Raw genomic sequence first — 20,015 nt, 5'->3', positions numbered from 1 at the left:
TGACTGTCCTGAGTGCCAGGTGTTCTGAGGGATGAGAAACAGGAGGCGCTCCGTCAGCAACCTGCTCGCGGCCTCCAGGCGGGTGCCCTGGCTCGATCCGGCTGTGCCTGGCCGGTCTGATCAAGCTGTGAGACGGCAGGGGAGGGCACGCTCTTTGCAGGAGTTCAAACACGTATCCAAGAGGAATGAGAAGACAGAGTAAGATACAACTGGAATAAATGTGTAGACAGACGGGGGTCAGTCTGCACGGGAAGCGCAGAAATCCTTGGAGGATAGAGGCAACGGAGGCTGTCTGCATAGGAGGGTGAGGGCCCGAGCTGTCCGTCCTGGTGGGAGCTTTCGGCAGTTGATGGTGGGTCACCAGGCCAACGACCTCCGCACCCTGTGACCTGACGAACCCCTGCCCGCGTCTGCCTGTTTTCTCTCTGCCACAGTGAGTGGCTGATGCAGCATTAAGCTGCATCTGTCTCTGTTCTTCAGTTGTTTTGTGCGTTCACGTCTCAGCTCCCTTACCAGAGGACACACTTGGGGAGGGGGAGGGGGAGAGTGGGGCGGGAGTGGAGGACTGCCTTGTATGTGTATTCTTAAATAGTTCTAAACGTAGTGTGATTGGCACATGCGTAGGAAGTTTTGCTTTGTTGCTGAAAGTTTTAGATGACGGTAGCTGGAGTGGTTCTTAAATGCTCGTAGAAGATGTTTAACACTAGTTATGTGTAAAGACCTTACTGAACGTAATTGGTTTGCATGCTTTTGGCTGGTTTACTCTTGATTTCTTTTGCTTGAAGAAATGTTTCAGTGTCACGAAAACGCTTTTTGTGTGTGTGCAGCTGCAGACGTTTCCCCCTCCGAAACCCCTGCTTGTGGGATTTTCCTGGACTTTGCGACAGCCTCACGCCGCCAGAAGAGTCGGACTCAGGCCCTTAAGCAAAAGTAGGTGTGTTGGGAACTTTGCAGAAGGAATTAGGGAGTTTTAATACACTTTTCTTCAACGTACCCTTAAAAATTAGCTCTTGTTTTGTTTTCACTGCTGGCGTTCAGGCACGTGATTTCATTTGTGCTCCGTTTCCCTGTGTCCAGATGTTGTGTCCTGGTGCGGGTGTGCAGTACTGTAGACAAGCTCGGCCCTAGCATTGGTGTTAGTTCCGGGGGGCCCTGGGAGCCCCCACGTCATGGCTGCGGCAGCGTCACAGTCAGGGGCCTGCGAGGCTGGTGGCCGGAACCCCGAGCAGAGAGTCGTCCTGGCCCAGCCTGCGCCTGTGGTGCTGCCCCCTCCTGCCCTGTGGTTGGCATCACTCAGGGCCAGCGCTCTGTTTCTCGCGTGAGGAAGCTGGGGACTCGTGGGTGAAGAGCCCCACGCTGGCCCGGGCGCTGTGCCTCCTGTGTTGATGTCCTCCGTGGGTGCCGCAGGCCAGTTGTGTAGACGATGAAGCGCAGGCCCCGGGTTAGCCTCTGGTGGAGGTGGATGTGAGCTTTGAACAGCCAGGGCCGCCAGGCGTCAGAGTCACACGACTGTGAACTCAGAAATTTGCAGAATTCCTAGATTCATGAAAGTGGAGAACAGAATCTCAGCCTGTGGTCCGCTGTACTAAACCCAGTACAGTCTGGGAGCAGATGTAAGAGTCCACCCAGATCTGGGATGGATGCAATAGGTTTAGAGAGAGTGGGATCGGCCAGGGAGACACAGTGGCGGAGTGGGCTCTCCCGCCCCCGGGTCTCACGGCCGCCAACCTCTGCAGCAGCACGGCTCTTCCAGTGTCTTATCAGATGAAGGCGGGGGTGAGGGTGGACAGGGGCTCGCCTGGCTGGACGCGTCCCTCGGGAGTGGCCAGGGCTCAGTCCCTCAGAGCGGGGTGGGTGGCGGGCAGGTGGGATGGGGGCCTGAGGGCGCCGATGGCACAGGCGGGGGTTTCAGCCCCGGGGCCTCGCTGTACACGCGTGAGTTCCCACCTTAGTGACTGTCAGTATCTCAGGCTCCCACCAGACAGACCTTCACGAGCCCCTTGGCCAGAGCCGCCAGCTCCTCCTGAGGCTCCCTCCCCCGGCCCATTCTTCCCTCTGCACGTGGTTGTCACGTCATCTCGTTTCCAGGACACGCAGCACAAAGCTGCTCCGGCTTATCGACCTGGACTTCTCCTTCACCTTCTCCCTCCTGGACCTCCCACCGGTGAACGAGTACGACATGTACATCAGAAACTTCGGGAAAAGAAACACCAAGCAGGTGAGTACAAGGTTAGCTACCAAGTGCGAGTACAGTGCGTGGCAGGAGTTTGTGTGGCGCTGTGTCCTGTTCCGGACGTTAGACCTGGGAGTGGTTGTGAGGGACGCAGACGTCATGTGCTCGTCACCTGGAGGTTGTGCCAGCGTCCTCGGCGCCCTGGAGGCTCCTGGGCACGGATGTGGATTGCTCCCAAGCCCTGAGGACAGCCCCAAGTAGGGGGGTTACTGAAGGTCACTGGGAAGTCACCTCGGATCACTTGCTTGGGTTCCTGTGGGGCTGTAGCATCCTGCACTGCCTCCGAGGCCTGCACGTATGTTCCTGCATGTAGGGACTCCAAGATCAGCGACCGAGTGCCCCCCAAATCCCAAGACACTGGGCTCACCTCAGTATCCCTCCTGCCTGGCCCATTCTCCTCACCCTCCTCTCAAGGTCTTCCTGTGCCAGGCCCCCCGTCACCTGCCTGTGGGTCCCCCTTACCTTCCCAGGCCCCCCGTCACCTGCCTGTGGATCCCCCTTACCTTCCCAGGCCCCCCGTCACCTGCCTGTGGATCCCCCTTACCTTCCCAGGCCCCCCGTCACCTGCCTGTGGATCCCCCTTACCTTCCCAGGCCCCCCGTCACCTGCCTGTGGATCCCCCTTACCTTCCCAGGCCCCCCGTCACCTGCCTGTGGATCCCCCTTACCTTCCCAGGCCCCCCGTCACCTGCCTGTGGATCCCCCTTACCTTCCCAGGCCCCCCGTCACCTGCCTGTGGATCCTTCTTGCCAGGTCCCTTTGTCATCTACCTGTTTTTCTCCATCACCTGGCTTAGGCCATGCAGCCTCTCCTGCCATCTACCTGCCTGTTGCTCTCTGTCCTTGTCCTGCCCTCTAGGTAACTAGGTGACCCCTTCCCGATGACTTACGCTGTGTCCTCTGGCTCCAGGGTTGCTACAGTACGACCCACACAGCCCTGTCTTTCCCTGTAGTACTTCCAGTTGTTGACTGTGTGACAGTCCACCTCCCAAGGTGGTGAAGTCTTGGAGTCAGGGATCTCCTGGGACATTTTTCTTCTGTCCCCACAGTGCACCTATCAACATGCTCTTGGATATATCAGTCAGTAATCTTTCACTGGGGAGAAGATCACAGGAGGAAATTTAAGAAGCTGACTGATTAACCCTGGCTTTGCAGCTGACTCACTCTGACCTTGAGCAGACTATCTAACTTCTTTTGCTTGTTTTCCTCATCTTAAAGCTATTAGTATCAAAACTGTCTTTGCTGAAGCATGTACATTTTTGAAATAAATAAATTTGTGTCTGCTTTTGCAAAGCTGCTGTGTTCTAAGAGAATAGGGTGTTGGTGGACTAGGTCATCATCTTTTCAAGCCAGAGCTGAATTGTTTGTTGTGACATTTTGAAAACGCTTTTGAAATTTAGGCCCCTATTTATCAAATGTTTAAGACACAACCAGTCTTTGCATGATTGTTATTCATGCCATATGCTTACTTTTGACAGACTAGAAGACTGTCGTCATTAACTTAAAAATTGTTAGTTGTTTTCAGCAATGAGAAATGGCTCTGAGGTTGAGAGCCAAGGCTAATTCAGCCCAGCTTTGTTTTTCAGGCCTACGTTCAGTATAACGAAGATAACGTGGACAGGAATGTCCAGACTGAAGAAGTTGAGACTCAGGAAGTGTGGACCCAGCACCCAGGGGAAGGCGCGGCCGTGTCTGGGGGTAACCAGCCTCTGCTCTCGACCCTGGGAGTTGTGTTCACTCCCTTTCTTGTTCTTTCCTCCGTCTCGAGTGTGGCTATCACCACGTGGCTGTGGAAACACCAGAGCTCTTCCAGACACCACCCTTAGCACCTGCGCGGAGCTGGAGGCCTGGGCTGGGCCCTGATCAGGGTTCACAACACTTGTTCCTAAACGGAAAGGAAAGAGCCCACGCGCCAAACCAGCACTTTGCAGATGGGCTTCTAGAACACTCTCTGCTCTTAATTTGGGGTAGTCTGTTCTCATTCTTAGAGAAGTTTCATCTTTAAGTACATTTTCCAGGTATGTCATATCAAGACAGATGGAAGCCCCTGGAATATGCAGAGTTCTGCTCACCTTGGGCTCTCCTCGGCTATTTATGTGCTAAATATTGCTTTACTGGTGGTGGATTGTTCCTTCTGAGGAATTACCTCTGTTACTCCCTTTCCTCAGGGAAGCCTCATCCTAAGAAAATAACACACCTAAACGTAACACATACATGATAAACTGATGCTTTAGGTAGGATTCTGTTTACAGACTTCTGAGAAATCAGGAGGCGATCTAGAGGATGAGATGGAACCCCCTGGCTTCCCCTCCAGGGCTCCTGGTTCGCTCGTACGCCCTTTGACATGTGCGACCGTGACTGTGAGAGTCGCGCTGGCTGGTTTCATGTGCGCTGTTTTTTCAGGGAGTGAGCGGAGCGGCCCCCTTGATGCCGCCGCCGTCGTCCCGAAGGTCAACACGCCCCGCCTGTGCAGCTTCCTCCGGGCCGCTTGCCAGGTGCGCTGTGCCCTGGGCAGGGGCCCCAGCAGCTTCAGGCTGCAGGCACTGTCTGTGTGTTTGGATTCTGTACTGTAACGTTGGTTGCTTGCATTTTAAAATGAATATAGGCTAAAAAACAGACATACAAAGTCAGCAAGGTGAGCACACATCTAGGGTATTTGAAACTAGTAAACTCATGACTTTAAAAACTGGTTATGGAAATCTTCAAAGTCCATACAAAGGTCGAGGGGCGGCAGGTGGCCGCCGCGTGCTTCAGAGGTCCCAGCTTGCAGCCCTTCACCTCTTGAGCCCCGCCACCCACCCCTCAATTATGTCAAAGCAAACCACGGTCACCATCCTGGTCCTGCGTGGGTGTTTCTGTTTGAGCCCCTGGAGGAAGAGGATCAGGGTCCGTAATGTTTCTCAGTACATCAAGTGCAAGGTCGGCGTTTGTGTTTCTTCAGTTGTCTCGTATTGTTTCCACATCAGCTCAGAATTCAAGTATAAAGCACCGATAAGTATAATACACATGAACCTGACATGTAGATTCAGAATGAGCCTGTCCTCAGCCCTGTGCTGGACGCCTGGGGCTGGTCTCCGAGCTGCGTTGCGGAGCGTCTGTGCTTTACGAGATACGACCGTGCTTTCACACGCTTGCACGTGACGTCAGCTGCTCTCAGTGAGAGTTCACACGCTCGGGTGCCGGTGACGTGGAGGAAAGGTGGGCTGGAGCAGGAAGCAGGGGCGGCCGGGGTCGGAGACCTTGGTCTCGCTGCTGGGCCTCCCGCCCTGTCCCGTCTGTTCTCAGTGGGCACCTCTCCCGAGTCCACCTCACCTTTCTCTTCCCCATCGTCGTCCTGAGCGTGACCCACGACCCATGAGGGCAGTGATGGCGATTTGCTGTCACACTGGGTCCTTACCGCAGCCCGGTGAGCAGGACGTGGTGCTGTAGGTGGCATTTCCATGCCCCTATTTCTTCTAGAAAAGCTGGAGGGTCCCTTTCCCCACTCCCGTTATTTTAGCAAAAGGTTTACTATGAAAAATAACATCCAATGTTAAATAATGGCTCTGGAGTTTATGTTAATGGAACTTTACCTGGTAGTTTCTATTATTGTGTGGAAAGGACAAAATAATTTCATTCTGTCCGTTTATACAATATCTTGGACTTAGGCAGTTATTTTAAGAAACAGGTAAGATTAGGTAGTGCTTTGTTTTATCTTGTAAGATGAGTCCATTTGAGAGTGTTGAAGAAGGACTGCTCATGTGTCTTTGGAAGGTGATTGCGGTTCTGCTTGAAGAGGACCGGGTGGCGTCGGAGCCGACCTGGACACCCCGGGCGCAGGACTGCCTCCTGCGCTTCAGCGATAGCTCCGCGCAGCTGAATACCAGCTTGCCGTTCCTTCAAAGTAAGCGGTCCTCAAAGTCAACATTGACGTTGAGGCAGTGACCCTTACTGTTACACCCTGTGTTAGCAGGGGGATTATTGAACAGGGAGCGGAGGTCCAGCTTCTGCAGACTCGAGCGCGTGTGTTACAGGAATGACGGGCACTCACGGGTAGAGGAACGGTGGGAGCGGCGTGAGGGAGCGTCCAGGTGGGAGTCGTGTGGTTAACTTAGCCCAGCGTTGACTTAGATTTAAGTTGATCCATGGTTACAGAGCATAAAATCCACCAAAGTGAAGCCCGTGTCGTCACACATGGAGTGTAACCGCATGTGGTCATAAACGAAACAAACTGCGTGTGCGTGACCAAGTGTAAATTGCTTAAGTGGGTCTCCTCCTTGCTTTTAAAACAAGTGTCTGGTGAGGGCTTGGGTGGCAACCATGGTCCTGGTCTGCGTGGAGAAGGGCAAGGAGTGCAGGGGCCCCGCAGTCAGCTGTGCCGGGTGCTTCTGGGCCTGCGTGACCCGGTGCATTGGTGCCGCTTGTGCTAGAAGTTCCTCTATCCTGCCTGCTGTAGAGATCTAGATTCGTATCCCTGCCTCTGCACTGACGATTAGCACAAATGGCATTGTTAATTTAAAAAACTCATGTTGTTTGAGGGTATTTTTGTTTTTAAAAGGTAAGAATTATCCTATTAGAAAAACAATAAATCATTGCATCTATAGCATTCAAAATACAGCTGTCCACACCACCACCTCCCCCTGCAGCCCAAGAAACAGGAATTAAAGCAGTCCTTTCCTCCAGGAGCTGATGAGCGATGGCAGCTTCACAGATCCGGGGCTGGGGGCCGGGTGTGCTTGTTCCAGAGCCCTTAGTTAGAGACAGAGGATGCACGGGTGTTGTCCGGAACTTGCCCCTTAGTTTCGAGTGTGGGCAGAGTGGAGGTTTTTCTTGTGTTTTGTTTTAGTAAAGTGAGTTTTGAGGTAACGGGAGAGGAGGTTGGGACGGCAGGTGTCCTTGACCTGGGCCTGGTTCACGTTACCTGGAGCTGAGCTCCAAGGGAGTGACCCGGGACCCTCACAGAGTCCGCTCGATGCCACCATCGCCAGGAAACGCGCGGCGCTGGTGGCCCCCTCATTCTTCTCTGGGTGCCACAGATACTCAGGAGTGTCTGCAGTGTCCCAGGCCACAGTGGACAGACAGACAGAAATCCTGCCTCTGTAAGTGGACCGAACGAGGGGAACAGACAGTGTGTCTGAGGGACAGATATCAGGAGGAAGATGGGTGTCAGGCAGGGTCCCGTTGCTGGGGGAGAAGGCACTGATGGGGCAGCTGTGACACCCCACCCAGGTCACCTGCGCTCCTGCGGGCCCGTGGGAGTAGCTGATGGACAGCGGAGTCCCAGGCCGCTTTGTGCCGAGTGTGGAGGAGGGTGGCTTCTAGCAAACGAGGCCAACTTGGACGTTTTCAAGTCGAGCTTGGCCATTTGTAAAAACCCCGATTTCAGGTGCGGGCATCTTTGAAAGACCATGTTTATTTCTTCATTAAGCTGAAATGTATCTGAATAATCTGAAGTGTGTTAGTTTAACGTGGATTCTGGCAGATCACTAAATGCAGAAACATTTTTCTTGTCTTATCCTCAGACCGGAGAGTATCCTACCTGCATGCCTCTCAGGTTCAGAGGCGGATGGTGGTGTCCGTGCACGGGCGACCTGGGAAAGCCTTCACGCCCCTGCTGGATGGCAGATACGTGCTCTGCGTGTGGGACATCTGGCAGCCGTCGGGGCCCCAGAAGGTCCTGATATGCGAGTCGAAGGTACAGCCCGGGAGAGCCGTGGTGTTACTAGCAGAGGGCAGGCACCAGGAGGGCTTCCAAGGCCACTGCTTTCTGTCCCTGCCGCCCCAGCTGTGTGCAGGGTGACGAGGTGCAGAAACTCCTAGTTGGCAGGACCAGCTTTACGGAGGGGCCAGGTTACCGCAGCCTCTCAGTCCCTGGCGTTCAGCACTGTTGTGCCTGTGGCTTAATGGACACATGGGCTCTGGCGCCGCTGGGATCCCAGAAGTGTGCTTCCCGGCTTGCTCCAGTTGGTCCGGATATTGTAGAGCTTTCTTAATGTGCCTGAGATTTTCCAGGTCCTTGGCCTCGTGTGTTTCCTGCCCCTGGTTAGTGGGGCTGTGGTGTGACGACCACGCGGGTACAGTGGAAGAGTTGCCCTTTTACGCGTGTGTTTCTAGTCATGTGGTCCTTGACCTCAGAGTCGTCGATTTCCTCCAGAGCTGTGGAGAAGGATAACCTTTATGGGTATCAGTTTTGGGGGCTTGAAAACAACAACTTACTGTGATGCAGGATGAAAATGAAATGGCAGAAGAGGGATCAGCCCTTCTGGGCCACCTGATGGGGCTGGACGGAGGCACCGTGGCCACGCCCCGCAGCCGCCATCCCTCCCGTCACCCGGGGAGACGACAGGCAGACGCGCTCGGCTTCCAGGTGGAAGGTCCACGGGCACCGGTGCCTCCACGTGTCAGCTCCGGCTTTCTGTGCATCCTTCTAGGTCACGTGCTGCTGCTTTAGCCCCTTTAAAGCCTTCTTGCTGTTTGCTGGGACCGTGCACGGCTCGGTGGTCGTGTGGGATCTGAGGGAAGATGCCAGGATCCATCGTTACGTGAAGCTGAGCGGGTGCTTCTGGACGTTCAGGACCGCAACCTTTTCCACCGGTCAGTGACACTGCCCGCCAGCCCAGGGTCTTCCGGAGCAGCCGTGAGATCCCTTTGCATCGTTCATGCAGGTCATCCAGAGGACGGCTCTGACCTAAGAGCAAAAGAGACCTGTGATAAACAGGAGAAACAGCCTCCTTCCGGCAGCTACTCGGGCAGCGGCAGTGGTGATGGGAGCGCTCTGTCCTGTTAGCTCTGGGGACTTCAGGTCCTCAGTGAGATGACGCCCGGTTTTAAATCAGTCTGAAGTGCGTTGGTGTGTGCGCTCCTGTGGCTCAGACAGCCCCACTGGAGGCTGAAGGAGAGAAGTAGTGGTCTCTCAGGGGTCAAAAGGAACCAGAACCACTGGAGCTGCCAGGACCCGTAGTCAGACTCCTGTGAATACTTCATGCCAATGCGGCTGCTGCCACAACCAACCACAACCACAACCACAATTAAAATTCCAACCACAGCCAACTACAGCCATAACCACAACCACAACCACAATTACAATTCCAGCCACAGCCAATCACAACCACAACCACAACCACAAACAAGGACAAGCACGACCACCACCCCACCCTGCCCGCCCCTGCGTAGGCACTTGTGTTCCGGGGTTTTCTCTCAGTGCTTTGTGGACGTGACCTGTTCAGCACCCGTCTCTGCCCACCTGCCAGTGCTCAGGGGTGGGAGGCTCGTCCACGAGCACAGTGACCTCGGGGCAGGGCCTGCACTCAGACCTGACCGTCTCTCACCGTCCTTCTCCCTGTTCCTGCCCAGGGACACCCCCACCCCGCCGCCCAACACACAGCTGGCTCTGCGTCTCCCCGTCCTCATGGTTCCCAGGGTCGGCTTTTTCTCTGTAGTTTTACCTTCTCAGAAGGCAAATGATGGGACCCTGCAGGGCCCAGACCTTCAAGCCTGGCCTCCGTCCCTTCGGGAGATGTGCCTGCGGTCACGGCTGTGCGGGGCTCAGAAAGTCACCCCTCCTTCTCTGGGCAGGGTCCTCTGCTGGGCACCACGTGGGTTTTTGCGCCGGCTGGTGGGCGGGCTCCTGGTTAATTCCCGTGGCTGGCGGTCAGGACTGGAGCCTGCACCCCAGGCGCCACGGGCTGAACGTCCTCACCCGTGGGGCCGGCAGACTTCCTGCCCTTCTGGTGGGTGCGAGTGTGTCTCGAGGTTTTGTTTTGTGTTTCCCTGAGGACGTGGGATGCGGAGCGTCTCCAGGTGCTTATTTGCCGTCTGTCTTCAGTGGGGTGTGTTTAGGTCTTTCACGCATTTGTAAATTGATTTGTTGCTTCTTACTGTTGCGTTGTTCCGAGGCCTTGTATGCTCTGGACGCAGTCCTGTGTCAGGCGTGTTGGGTGTGCCTCCTCTTCGCCAAGGAGCCTGATCGCCCCTGCCTGGAGCGCCACACATATACTGCGTATCTCTATACGTTCTCTGAGTACATCTGTGTTTTATACATAAAAGGGCAAGGTTTCTTTTGTCTCCCAACAACCAATTTTTGCCGCTTTGGGGGTGAAATTGCCACTATTGAGAATGTATGAGTTTATAGGTACCTTATGGGTTTGATGCTGTTAGAAAAGATATCTTTTAAGAATGTGTGTTCTCTAACTGCTGCTGATATTACTAATTAAACTTTGAATTCACCACCGTGTTCAAAACACTAAAACTCTTAAGTTTTTAAACTTAATTACTCCATTAACATGCTGCCTTCGTTTTCTTTTGCCATCTAAACATTGTCATTAAAAGCTGCGAAGTTTCAGTAACCTCAGGTCCAGAGGACACCCCTTCCTCAGCTGGCCTCCCTCAAGTTCATTGAATCTGAAACCCTGTCACTTATTCTTCATCCTGAGACCGTTTTGTCTTTTTCTTCAGTTTCTTTCCTGAGTTCAGCCCCAACTCTCATTTTCTTTTTTGACGTTTTTTTAATCCATTTTTGTTCTGGGTTTCTGATTCCAGGTGTTTTTGTTTGTTTACGTGCTTTAAATACATTTCCAAATGTATTTTTGAAGAGATGTGATGTAGTTTGGAGTGCTGGATTTTGGTCTTCTGTTTCATGCTTACTTTTTGGAGGGGAATTTTCTTGGGTTGAAATGCTTTCATTTGCATTTTCTCTCGAGTTCCTTCGGTAGCTTTGTGTGGAGTTTGTCTGTTCTTTTCTACTCCTGGACATTTTGTAGGTGGATATGCCAGGTCAGAGGAGCTCTGTTCCATTGGACCGTGAGGTGTCGTTTCTTTAAAGGTGCTGCTCTTGGTGGGGGTGGTGAGCCTGCAGCTCCCGAGTCTCCCTACTCCCCGTTCCCTGTGCTGCTCTGGCTGTGAGACCCCCGTTCCCCCGCAGCCGGGGAGGCCCCAGCTTCTGCTCTGTCTCTGCGACTCCCTCTTGCCGTGGAGAGCCCCCAACCCGCTCTGTCCATCCTTGTACCTGCCGTCGTGCAGACACAGGGCCCGCCTCTCACAGTGTGACGAGGTCTGTGGCCTCTGCTCCTCGGTGATGCTGAGAGCCATGGCACGTGTCCTTTCCCTGTGGTCCGCGTGGCCTTGTGCTTTGGGAAGATGTGCCTGTCCCTGCACAATGTTAACTGTATTCCACGACTCACTACGTGCATGTGATGCCTGTGCTTTTCATCCCCAGATGGTGTCCTGACGTCTGTAAACCACCGCAGTCCCCTCCAGGCAATAGAATCCATCGCAGGGTCTGTCTGCAAAAGACAGAGCTGTGTGCTTTCACCGTTTTCTACTCAAGAAGGTATGTGACCCTTCACTTCCATAAAATCCTGAGCTCAAGTTGTGAGATGTGGTTTCCTGGTTATGAGCCGGTGCTTCCCCGGTTCTGTCTTCACTAGAGCCAGCAGGCCTGTCCTTCCACGTCGCTTCCTTGGACGAGAGTGGGGTTCTCAACGTGTGGGTGAGTCGGACGTGCGAGCGCTCACCCCAGGGTTTGCGTGGTGGTCGGTGCTCTGTGGTCGGGGTGGCAGGGGGAGATGTGTGCGGAGCAGGGGCGACCATGCAGTCAGCTACGGCAGGGAAACCAGGACGAGACGGGCTTGCTGGGAATGCCTGTGGGAGTGAAAGGGGAGCAGTGTCAGGGCCGGAGGATGCACAGGGCATTGACCGGTCACAGAGTGTAGAGGAACAGGTCGAAGAAGGGAATTTATAACTTTTAAACGCTAGTCTTTTTTCTGGAGCAATTAAATTTTTAGTGCCTTAATCAGAGCTCGCTTTGCTTAGACTGTTTCACGATTATTACGCGTGCTGATACTCATCTTCAGTGTTCTATTTCAGGTGGTGGTTGAATTAGCAAAAGCAGATACTGCAGGTGCAGTAAGTGACTTAGGTAACTATTAAATAAAAACAGTTTAATCAACGGTTGCTAAAATCAATAAAGATTAAAGATACCGATAACCGCTTTGAAGAATCAGTGATTAGCTGCATGGAAAATGAAGATTAAGTTGTGTATTTTATAACCTGTCGGCTGTTGACCAGGCCCCTGATGCCCTTGTCACGGGAGGCCCGTGTGTGTCATCTGCTCTGTGCTCCCTGAGGGCGTCCCCGAGACTCGGTGTCTAAGGCCTGGGTGTGTGTGACCCCCAAGACCTCTGAGACTGGAGCCACCGGGGGTGGGGGGGCTCTGCGGCCGGCAGTTTGCTGTCCCAATGCCCTGGGCTGGGGCACCGAGGGGCAGCCCGCCTGCACTTCCTCAGCAGCTCCAGCCGCTTATTTAATGACCGGCCCCTTCACCTTGTTTGGGCCGGGGGCACCCCCGTAGAGCCAGCCAGAAAATAGGAGCAGAGTCACTCTGACTTCTTGTAATGAGGAGGGGCCGGTGCTGTGGACCCCCCTCTCCTGGAGAAAGGATGCGGTGGAAACCGTCCTGAGGGGCCTCTCTTCTCAGCCTCGTCTTCGTGCAGCATCCGCTCTGCTCCCTGTGAGCAGGGGCTGCCGTGGGTGTGGGACACCAGGCGGGGCGGACGGGGCTAGAGGGGCCGGAGGGGGCCTCCGCACCTGCATGGCGAGCTGAAACCAGCGCGGGAGGATGTTTACAGGACAGGGTTTCTGTGGGGAATTGGCAGTTTGTTAAATATTGATTTTTTTTCTTTTCTTGCTTAAGTGTACTTCCCTTTTTAAATCAAATCTAAAAATGTAAAGGCTTTTTGATATTGATTCCACCAACGCTCTTCCCCTAAGGCCCTGAAATGCAAATTCTTAATTCATATCCTAAGGCAATTGCAGGAACCTCCCCTGCGTGAGGGACAGAACACTCTTCATCAATCTGCATTTTTATATTATTTCCTAACACAGATATTGAAGCAATGAAAAATAATCCCAGGCAAATGTAATTGGATTTTGGTTAACTTGTCTTACGAGGTGCATTTATTTCTGGTTTCTCTGTTTGTAGGTTTACTACCTGGAGGGAGGATAAAGTTGGTGCACAGTGCCGCGATTCAGCTGAGCGACAGGTAGGTCTGTGCCGCATCCCTGCTCACAAAGCCCTGTTTCCCACAGGAGGAAATAGTGTTAGGTAGTAAGGCATGGCCAGGCTGGCACTGAAGAACCCTAACTTCCCCCACTGTATTTTTGCTAAATAGTTTATTTGCTACTTAGTTTATTATTAATGAATCAAAGTAATAAATGCAATTGCCAGGTATAGAGCTAACATTTTTCTTTGATTAAAATATTTTCTATCTTATGAATTGGTACGATTTGACTCTTTTTCATCCAGTTTTAATACAACCCTGAAGTTAAATAGACAAGTTTCAGGAACTGGAAGCATTGGTATGAAAGTTTTATTCAGAAATTCGGTTTCTGTTTTTACTCAAATAACTTAATATGATGTAAAAATCTTAGATGTATGAATATTGTTTGTGGTATTTATATATTTCATGTTAATTTATTTCCCGAAGATGTCTTTTCTCATCTTTTCACCGCAGTCAGGGCCTAGCTATCAGCCTGTGATTTACCCTGGAAAACGCTTTGATATTAACCTGACTTTTCCTCATCAGACAGAACACCTCTGGGTTGTATCAGTGAATTCATACATGCTTCATGATTGTAAATCACCTGCTGTTGATTTCAGTGTAATTATGACAAGGAGTGAGTTACGCTGAAAAAACCCATCTAATACACTGCAGACCCCACCACGGGTGGCCCCCTGACGGCCCACTGAATTTCTGTGAGACCATTCTCATCTCCGTTATGGCCGCATCACTTCATACCATGCATTGCATTTATCTTTTAACTATAAGTTTCTCCTGTACTTAACCATACGCTTTTTAAAGGAAAGTGTCACCCGTAGCTGATGTTGGGTTTTCCCCGCTAAATGCGTGGCACTGCCTCCCCCAGGTCCGGGTGTAACAAACATCTGTCCAGACCGTGTCCGCACACTTGCCGAGTGGCGTGTGTTCTACCGGCTGCCTTGTGGTGCCTCTTCCCTCAGGGAGGGCCCTTAAGTGCAGACAAGTGTCCAGTAGCCACTGCAGCCTTGGGGTCGGTGTCCGGCAGGGGTGGCGGCGAGGGGGCTGGGCTGAGAGGCAGGCCCCCCGGCAGCTGCCTGGCCCAGGGGCTCAGCAGGAGCTGCTCTCCAGAGCCCCCCTGCCAGGCCTGAGCCTCCCTCCCTCGGCCCCGAACACGGGCATTCCGGGGAGGAGGGGGACCTTGGGTGAAGTGCCCCTGGCCCCTGGGGCAGCAAGGCCTCCCCTGAGAGTGGCCTGGTGGCACGTCTCCTCATCCCCGTGGCTCAGCACACGCGTGAGGTGCTGGGGGGAGCCATGCTGAGTGGGGGCTCGGAGGAGGGACGGCCATGGGACGGGGGCTGAGATGAGAGTCAGGGAGCCTGCCCCGGGCAGAGGGAGCCCAGAGGCATGAAGACGCCGACGGTTTCAGACCTGCCAGTAGGTTTGCTGTCTGGAGAAGGGTAGAGTCGGTGGCCTGACCCTCAGGAGGGTCCGCTGCGCCGAGGGTTCAGACAGTTCTCTCGAGGGTGACGGGGACTCTTCTCGGAACTCTACATAAGGAGGGGTGTGTCTTGTTTGCAGTTTAGAACCATGAACTTGGCAGCAGTGTAAGCTTGGAACAGAGGAGGGGACTCGGGGAGAGCTTCAGGAGCTGCTGTGGGGGTGGTTGGAGATCCGAGATGAGAGCCTGAACCAGGCGGCACTCGTGGGGACGGAGGGCTGGGCTCAGTCAAGGGTGGGATTGAGCACACCTGGTGGCCGGCTGGCTCCAGGAACCGGGGAGAGCCTGCCTCTCGCCCAGGTGTCCAGCTCAGCTGAGGGGCACCGTGCAGCTGAGGACCAGGGGGGAGGAGGGGGCCTGGGGGTGGGAAGGGCGGGACGGGCGGGACCTGGTCGGCCCAGCGTGGAGGTGACCAGGGCAGCGGGCCCCGAGGCGGGGATCTCGGCTGGAGGTAAGAAGAGAGGGGAGAGACTGAGGGGCCAGATCCCCGACCCGGGACTGGGGCAGCCCGGCAGGAGCAGCCCTGGGCCCTGGTTGTTACAGTACAAACGCTGTGCAAGGTAGAAAACCAACAGCACACTAAATACAGTCTTTTAAAAAAGGGGGAAAGTGCCAGAATAAGGGTGGAGCTTCAAGTCAGCCTGCAGGCTTTTGGGCGGTGGTGGGGCTGGGAGCTGGCTCCCGTGGGGACCAGGGATGTGTCAGGCCTGCTGGGCAGCGAGCTGCAGCTGACCGCTGCCTGGGACCCTGGGACGCACTGCCTCTCCAGCGGGAGAATCCCAGAAGCCGAGTCGGGGTGCGGTCAGGGGTCCGCAGCTGAGGAGCGAGTGTGGGGCAGACTAGTGCCTGGGGGCTGTCAGCACTGGGACAGCTGCCTGTGGGGGGCATGTCCATGGCCAGGCTCATGGGGAGGGTCACGACGCTGCCATGTGAGGGACACCCACCAGGGTATGTCTCTCATTGTGCGATCAGAAAGACATTTCTAGAAATGGAACTGGTGTCTCTGAAATTTAAGTCTGCGAATGAAAGAGTGGCTTAGACAGTAGAAGAAAGAGCAAGAGGACGGGCTGAAGGAACTGTGCAGAGCATATGGTAACCGAAGGGAAAAGGAACTAGAAGCGCGTCCAGTGGCAGATGGCAGGTGACGGTGTTAAGTGTCACTTCCGCCCTGACAGTTTCAAGACTGCCCATCTGTTCATCTTTGCTGTTTTCCAGCCTTTCCCATAAAGGTTATGAGTTTTGGGGCTCCACACAGACACTGAGCGTTAAATTTCTGCCTTCAGACTCTAATCGCTTTGTTGTTGGCACAGACACGGTGAGTAACGGTCTAGATTTCATTCCGTAAGTATTTTTGTTGGAAATAAACTTACTGTTTGCTTTAATCAGAATGTTGATTAAATTGTTTCAAGAATACGAGCTTTACCCCGCCTGGTTCCCCCCTTACTCTCCCTTCAGGGCCTCATCAGCCATGGCACCAGACAAGACATGAGAGTGTCTCCCAGGTTGTTCAGGCCCCAGCAGCAGGGCATGAGGCCAGTGAAGGTGAACGTGATTGACTTTTCACCGTTTGGAGAACCGATATTCCTGGTAAGAACGCCTGTTTTTTAAGCACCGATTCTTTCGCAGCGTCTGCTGGGATCCACAGCGCTCGGGTCTGGTCCCCTGAAGTCCCAAGACCTGGGCAGTCAGAAGTGCTTGTGTACAGGACACGACATCGAGATCTCCTCTGGTCTCCATCTACTCACCACCCACCCGGCGTCGCACGCACACCCTAGTCCCCGGCTGGCCCAGGGTCCCGTCCACCCTCCCGGCAGTGGGCACCTGGCCTTGTTATGCATAAATCGGTTCATTTACTTTAGGAGCTTTCGTGATTGCTGTATCTTGCCTCTGCTTTTTTTGAAAGATTAAATATGTGAAGAATTAAATATATTGAGTAAAAAGGAATTGTTTCCTTTTCCTAGGCTAAAAATTTAGTCTTTAACTAGGCCAGCTGAGTTTTGTTTTATGGAAATTTCAATCCAAAAGGAATGTAAAGCCATATTATATGTGCAAACGTACGTGATTTTTAAAAAAAGATGTCCGTCTTGCCAATCTTAATGTCCTATGCTTCAATCAGCAATATTCAGCTTTGATAAAAATAAACACCTATTTATATGTTCACTGAACTCGCCGATTATTAGCCCTTTTGGGGAGGGGCAGGGGGTACAAAGTGTATCAGAATCTCCAAACGCTCACCTTCGTGATTTGTGAGGACAAGATTTAATGTTACGATTTTATGTTTGGAAAACAAAATATAAACCAAATATTTTTGCTGTACAACAAAAAAAGCTGATGTTCTGAAAATTTTCCTTGGCTACTGAGCTTGAGTAAAAAAGAGAAAAGAACTGTGATAAGGTTTCCCCGCCTCCCCCAGGCCGGCTGTTCTGACGGGAGCATCAGGCTGCACCAGCTGACGGCCGAGCACGCGCTCCTGCAGTGGGACGAGAGCACCCACGGCCGCGCCGTCATTGGCCTGCAGTGGTCCTCGACGAGACCGGCTGTGTTCCTGGTCCAGGACGACACATCTTGTGTGTATATTTGGGACCTCCTAGAGAGCGATTTGGGTCCTGTCGCCAAACAGCCCGTCTATCCAGACAGGTAAGTCTGATGAAACTCAGGATGAGCCCTCCTAGGTGTTTTTTTGCAGAAGCATCACTGATGGTCTTTCTTACTTGATTTATGTATAAGGCCACCACACTTTAAAGTATGGTTATTTATATTTAAATTTAAATATTAGTTTTATATTTATATATTTGAGTAAGATCTTAAAAAACCACTTTAAAGTGTGTTTGTTTCATATTTAGTCCAAAATAGTCTAAGGATCAAAGAATTATATTATCTATCGTTTATTTATTTATTTATATTGAGGTATAATTGATGTAAAACATATTGGTTTCAGGTGCACAACATAATGATGTGAAGTTTGTATATATTGTCTTATGATACGTCTGTCACCTTACATAGTTCCAGAAGTTTTATCTTGTGATGAGAACTTTTAATATTTACTCTCATCAACTTTCAAATATGCAATACAGTGTTATTAACCATAGTTGCCATGTGTACACTGCGTCCCATGGCTTGTTCATTTTGTAACTGGAAGCTTGTACCCCTTTGCCCGTTTGGTCCATGCCCCACCCCCTTCCTTTGGCAACCACCAGGCTGTTCTCCGTGAGCCTGTTTTGTGTGTGTATGTGTGCAGGGGGAGGTGGGGTTTCACACAGAAGTGAGATCACACGGTGTTTGTCCTTCTCTGTCTAACTTATTCACTTAGCATAATGCCCTCAAGGTCCATCCATGTTGTCACAAATGGATTTCCTTTTTTATGGCTGAAAAATATTCCACATGTATTTGGAGATATATATATATATATATATATATATACACACACACACATACACACACACACACACACATATATATATATATATACACAAAACATATTCTTTATCCATTCATCCCTTGATGGACACTTAGGTTGTTTCTATGTCTTGGCTCTTCTGAATAATGCTGCACTGGACATGGGAGTGCAGATATCTCTTTGAGATAGTGGCTTCATTTTCTTTGGATAAATACCCAGGAGTGGAATTGCTGGATTGTCTTGGCTCTTGTGGATAATGCTGCACTGGACATGGGAGTGCAGATATCTCTTCGAGATAGTGGCTTCATTTTCTTTGGATAAATACCCAGGAGTGGAATTGCTGGATTGTATGTTGGCTCTATTTTTAATTCTTGAGAAACCTCCACACTGTTCTCCACTGTGTCTGCACCAATTTACATTCCCACCAGCAGTGCAGGAGGGCTCCCTTTTCTCCACACCCTCTCCAGCATTTGTTATTTCTTATCTTTTTGATGATGACCATTCTGACAGGTGTGAGGTGATAGCTCATTGTGGTTTTGATTTGCATTTCCCTGGTGATTAATGATGTTGAGCATCTTTTCACTCGTCTGTTGGCCATCTGTGTGTCTTCTTTGGAAAAATTTCTATTTAGATCTTCTGCCCATTTTGTAATTGGATTGCTTGGTTTTTTGGCTATTGAGTTGTATGAGATCTTTATGTTTTGGTTATTAACCCCCTAACAGATGTATGATTGGCAAATACTTTCTTCCATTCTGTGGGTTGCCCTTTCATTTTGTTTCTGGTTTCTTTTGCTGTGCAGAAGCTGCTTCGTAGTCCCACCTGTTTGCTTCTGTTGCCTTTGCTTTTGGAGCCAGATCCAAAGTTATCCCCAGGCTGATGCCAAGGAGCTCCTCCCCCCTGTGTTTCCAGCGTTTCTCCTCTTCCTGCTCCCCCCTGGGAAGGTGGGTAATCCGGAGACTCGGGATCACGCGGCGTGTGCTTCTCGATTTCAGGCTGGTGGCCATGACTGTCGTGGGTGAAGCAGAGAAGACCCGCAGTGGCTTCCTGGCCCTGGTGCTGGCCAGAGCCTCAGGCGACGTGGACGTCCAGTACTTGCGGCGGGAGTGGGTGGCCCCGGTGGGCGACGAGCTGCAGAGGCTGCGGCTGCTGCTGCGGGAAGCCCTGTAGGTCGTGGGACGCCGCGAGGAAGCCGTGTGGTGACCCCGATGTTACAGCTGATGGGTGTACATTCGTGTAGATAGAAGGCATGTGTCTGTCCAGAGTTCATTTTTCAAGAATGTCACTTCAATATGCCATAAATAAATTACTATTTTTGAATGGAAACAGCAGACATTTTAGTGTATACTGAACTTCAAAGGCAACAGAGAGCCAGGTAGGATGCTCTTTTCCAAGAATATTTCTACTGATTTTCAGAGCAGCTTTAAAATATTGTAACATTTATTACTAGATTTTTAAACAATCCAAATAAAAATGTATTTAATGAACAGTTTTCTTAGTCATACGTAAAATGACATATTCACAGGTTTAAATTAAAGGACTGACTCTGCTGAAATGACCTCCCACCTGTGTTTCTTTAATACTTTGTTGGACTTCTGCTGGTAATGTTGGGATGTCTGTTCAGACACATTTGTACTATGCTTTATTATTAAAAATTAGTTTTGTCTAAAGATGATGCAAATATATAAATTCTCTTAATTGTACAGTTATAGGTATTTAAGGGCAGGAGAATTCTGGGGTGACGGCCTTTGCCTACACCCAGTGTTACTGACACAGTGACAGGTGAGCATTCAGTGCCGGGGGCAGGTTTGTTCTCTCTGGGCCACATGTGGCTGCTGCTTTGCCAGCGATGGGACGGTTTCACCCCAGAACTGGGA

The 20,015-nt window shown here is 51.8% G+C and overlaps 1 protein-coding gene across 2 annotated transcripts in view; it reads left to right on the top strand.

The window, feature by feature from the left end:
- Nucleotides 1-19,808, top strand: part of DYNC2I1 (dynein 2 intermediate chain 1) — a 37,286-nt gene extending 17,478 nt beyond the window's left edge. For both annotated transcript variants that reach the window (XM_049715185.1, XM_049715184.1), the window contains 15 exons: nt 828-930; nt 2,089-2,218; nt 3,818-3,929; nt 4,635-4,726; nt 5,985-6,114; nt 7,733-7,905; nt 8,642-8,804; nt 11,425-11,538; nt 11,636-11,697; nt 12,075-12,126; nt 13,189-13,249; nt 15,960-16,059; nt 16,200-16,331; nt 17,158-17,381; nt 19,134-19,808. In XM_049715185.1, coding sequence (XP_049571142.1) covers nt 828-930; nt 2,089-2,218; nt 3,818-3,929; nt 4,635-4,726; nt 5,985-6,114; nt 7,733-7,905; nt 8,642-8,804; nt 11,425-11,538; nt 11,636-11,697; nt 12,075-12,126; nt 13,189-13,249; nt 15,960-16,059; nt 16,200-16,331; nt 17,158-17,381; nt 19,134-19,308 — 1,823 coding nt within the window. In that variant the 3' untranslated portion in view covers nt 19,309-19,808. The remainder of the gene's footprint in view (nt 1-827; nt 931-2,088; nt 2,219-3,817; nt 3,930-4,634; nt 4,727-5,984; nt 6,115-7,732; nt 7,906-8,641; nt 8,805-11,424; nt 11,539-11,635; nt 11,698-12,074; nt 12,127-13,188; nt 13,250-15,959; nt 16,060-16,199; nt 16,332-17,157; nt 17,382-19,133) is intronic.
- Nucleotides 19,809-20,015: the final 207 nt, after the last annotated feature.

The sequence above is a fragment of the Orcinus orca genome, chromosome 9 (assembly GCF_937001465.1).
Source record: "Orcinus orca chromosome 9, mOrcOrc1.1, whole genome shotgun sequence".
NCBI lineage: Eukaryota > Metazoa > Chordata > Mammalia > Artiodactyla > Delphinidae > Orcinus > Orcinus orca.
This window is presented reverse-complemented; position numbering and strand designations above follow the sequence as displayed.